Source organism: Acanthisitta chloris, unplaced genomic scaffold (assembly GCF_000695815.1).
Source record: "Acanthisitta chloris isolate BGI_N310 unplaced genomic scaffold, ASM69581v1 scaffold4133, whole genome shotgun sequence".
NCBI lineage: Eukaryota > Metazoa > Chordata > Aves > Passeriformes > Acanthisittidae > Acanthisitta > Acanthisitta chloris.
The window spans coordinates 21,567-25,426 of NW_008663102.1; the positions used below are offsets into that span (position 1 = coordinate 21,567).

At 58.9% G+C, this 3,860-nt stretch overlaps 1 protein-coding gene across 1 annotated transcript in view; it reads right to left on the reverse strand.

Moving 5' to 3' along the window:
* Positions 1–3,530: 3,530 nt before the first annotated feature.
* Positions 3,531–3,860, reverse strand: part of NUAK2 (NUAK family, SNF1-like kinase, 2) — a gene marked incomplete at its 5' end in the record, with an annotated part of 5,595 nt that continues 5,265 nt past the window's right edge. The window contains one exon of the mRNA XM_009070859.1: positions 3,531–3,860. This exon is cut by the window's right edge and continues 4 nt beyond it. Within this exon, the coding sequence (XP_009069107.1) occupies positions 3,531–3,860 (330 nt within the window).

The window sequence follows — 3,860 nt, forward strand, 5'->3', positions numbered from 1 at the left end:
TGCTCACGGCTGCTCCAGCCCCAAAACACCCTGTTCTCCCCTTTCCCAGGGCAGTGGAGCTGCTCAGGGATGTCTCACATGGATGTGGCTCCCAAAACAATTCCCAGATGAGGGTGGGGTGGGGTTTAGGTGCAGCAAGCCTGGGGGTCTAAGTGACCCACTGACCCACATCTACCCCAACACCACCCCTTAAAAATCCATGGAAAAGCCCAATTTCCATGCCTGAAAATCCCTACCCCTGCCCTCTGGCAATGCTCACAGCACCAGTCCCTGGGGTACAGTCATGGGCATGTCCCAGTTTGTCCCAGTACCCTGAGAAGCAGCAGGAAAAGGTCCAGGCTATCTCCCAGTTTGCTGCAGGCTGCCTTCACCTGGATTATCCCTTGGGACAGCGACAGGGAAAGCTGACCCTGCTTGGGATAAACCCACACTGTGCCCCAAACACTGCAGCATCCCCTCATCACCCAGGACCACTTCTCTCTGGGTGTTTTTCCCTGTTCTCCAAGCCATCCTGGCAGGAGCACAGCTCCACTCCCACACACCGTTTGGCAGCAGACACAGCAGGTCGGCTGAAGTCACCCCTCAAAAAATGGCATTTTTCTCAGCAAAATGCTGCTGAGGTCATTTTCCTCCCGCCTGAAACACCCCCGGGGAGGGGGGACAGGGCTGGGGGCTGTGCTCAGGAGGCAGGAGCGAAGCACAGAGGGTTTGCCAACGCTGGGGATGAAAGGGCTGGATAAAAGAGCCGTGAATAATAGTGGTGGTCTGAAAAGGGAGCTCAGCCCCAGGCTGGGGGGGACAGCCAGACAGGGGGGCAGAGGCAGCGGAAATCAGGGCTGGGCTGAAAGGAGCGTTTCCAAGGGCTGGCGAGGGAATGCTGCGAGCACGGGGAGGGAGTGGGATGGGGAACTGGAGAACGGGGACTGCATCCCCTCCCACCCCCTGCCAGGAGTCTGCAGGCTCGGGCTGCATCCATCACCCCTCCTGCAGCTCTCTCACAGCATTTCCCAGCGTGTTAAAGGGTTGGGATGGAGCTTAGCCAGTCTCAATCCCCTGCCCTGGGCAGGGACACCTCCCACCACACCACATTTCTCAAGGCTTCATCCAACCTGGCTTTGAATTTTGCCAGGGTTGGGGCAGCCACAGCCTCCCTGGGCAACTTATGCCAGTGTCTCACCACCCTCACAGGAGAACACTTCTTCCTCACATCTGAATTTTCCCTCTTTCAATTTCTCCCCATTACTCCTTGTCCTGTCACTGCAGTTCCCTCCTGCACCTTCCCTTTCAGCTCCTGGGAAGTATTTCCCTCCTTGCCATCCCTGTGGTCTGGGACAGGGTGGGCAGAGGCTCTGGAGGAATCTGTCAGAAGTCAGGGCTGGGCTGAGCTGACACACCACCACTCCCAAACCAGCACAAACAGCTCTGCCACCAGCTGGGACACACGATGGGATGGTCACCGTGCCCCTCACACCCACATGGTGCCCACCCAGAGCTGCCACAGCTCAGCTTGGCTCCCAAACCAGCACACACAGGACTTTTCTTGGGAATCATTAATGAAACAGCACCCCAGGATGCTCCAAACCCACGGATGCTTCCCAAAAAAAGAAACCTCTATCCCTCAGTGGCTGTTAAAACTCAGCTCGAATGGATTTCCCCCTTGGGATGCTGCATCCCTGGACCCGTGGGGGCTGGACCCGTGGCAATCCCACCCCGGAGCCTGTGAGGTGCTGGGACTTTGTCCTGGCTAAGCTGGATGCCCTGGGAGCAGCTTTACCCGCTCCAGCGTTTCCCAAGCACGCGGGGAATGTGCGGCGGGGGCAGAGTGGGGACCCCCCCGGGGATGAGGGGCAGCATTCCGGGCAGGCAGCTCTGCCAACCTCTCCCTGCGGCTCAGCAGCTCTGGAGGAGACCTCAAATGGCTCTGATTAACCCAAGTGGAAAGGGGAAATCGTGCCGGGGCTTTATGGAGCAATAAAACAGGTTTCAATGCCGCAGCGGGAGGAGAGGATAAAGGGAAAGGGCTGGAGAGGGAATGAGCTGTGGCTGCTGGGACTGAGCCTTGCTGGTCCTTCCTGCAGCTGAGGCACCTGCAGGTGCTGGCAGAGGTGATGGCAGGTGCCCAGGAGGTAGATCCTGCTGCCAAAACCTCGGGATGGCTCACAAATCCAAGCCCACACCCCCCAGTGCTGGGAGAGTGGTTTTGGGGTAGCAGGGCTGCCCGTGGTGGGGAGAGACAAGGGGCTCATCATCCCCCACAGTCATTTACCTCCATCCCAGCTCTCCCTAAAGTTTGGGCTGTGCTTGTCCAGCAGCATCACTGCCCCAGTGCTGTGGTACCCCGAGAGCTGGTCCTTCCTCCAGCCATCCCCATCCTCCCCAGCTGGTCCTTGTCCCAGTGGGTGCTGAGCTCCCACATCAGGGATGTGCCCAGTCCCACTCAGCGCTGGGGAGGCACCAGTTAAACCCAGTTAAAGATATGCTGGAGCACTGGAAGGGCTGAGCACATGCTGCATGGAGGTGTTACCTTCACAGGACATGTCTGAGCTAACTCCCACTCACCTGCATTGCAGCAATCCCCATCCCAGCAGGAGCAGCACAGGACCCACCAGCCCAGGTGAGCAGCTCCCATCACACCTCCCCCAGCAATCAGCACAACAACTCAGAGCTTCACCACTTGCTTTTAATTTAATGGTTTTCTCCAGACCAGCCTGTAGGAAGGAGGGAAAACACACACACCCCCTGGAGAAGGGAAAGGGCCAGTGAACACGTGGCAATAGTGCAACAGAGCTTCAACATGTGGCACATGAGACAAGGACACAGACACCAGCCCAGAAACACACCTGGGAGGCTGTTCTGGAGCCAGACACAGCCTGTGCTGCTGCCACGCACATCAGGTTGGACAAAGGCAATAAATAAAGACACAGTGCCTCAGCAAAGGCACTTTTGTTTCCTCAGCATCACAATACTAAGTGTTGGCATCAGAGCCTGTCTCAGCTTGGGGGTTTTGGCCAGTTCCAGTTGAGTTTCTCAGCACAGGAGAGGGAAGAGCCGTGGCCTGGGCAGTTTGGACCCTGTTGCCAGCACATCCCAAGAGCTCAGCCCACGGGCAGCACCTTTCAGCCCCTCACCAGCACCCTGCTACATCTCCAGCTTCTTTGAGGTATATCACCTGCCCCATCTCTTACCTTGTGCAGCCAGAAAACAGTGCAAAGAAAAAAACAACACCATCCCCCAAACCCCTTGGTTTCACCACCCCAATGAGATGAGCCTGTTTGCGAGGGGAGGACAGTGAGGAGGACAGCACAACCTTGAGGAGCCTCTGGGACCCTCCAGCACCTCTGGGGGGGTCACTCCAGGCTTTGGTCCATTGAATGGTCACTCAGGGCATCCAGTCCTGGCACTGGGATAACCCCCAGCTCCCCCTGAGGGGCTGCTCAATAAATACATAGCACACGGGTCAGCAGCACCAGCAGCTCTGGGGCAGGGAGGGCTCAGCCCCTGCCCAAAACACACCCCCCAGGAAGGTGCTCTCAGCTCAGCTTCATGCCCACGGGCACAGCAGGTCGGTAGCTGTCGGGGGTGTTGGCACAGCCCCCCAGGGACAGGCTGCTCTCGGCCAAGGGGCTGCGGCAGTGGGTGACAGTCCAGCGGCGCAGCCTGCGCCCTCCCTGCAGCTCCTCCTGCTCTGCCAGCCCCAGCAGGCTGTCGGCAGACACACAGCCCCTCATGCCCCCCCCGCCCTGGGGGGCTCGGGGGGGCAGGTCCAGCTGGTCGAAGGACTCTGTGGAGAGGATGCTGTCCTCGCTGACGGCGCTGGACGGGCGAGCTCGGGGCGCCTGGGGCAGGGGCACCTCGCTGAA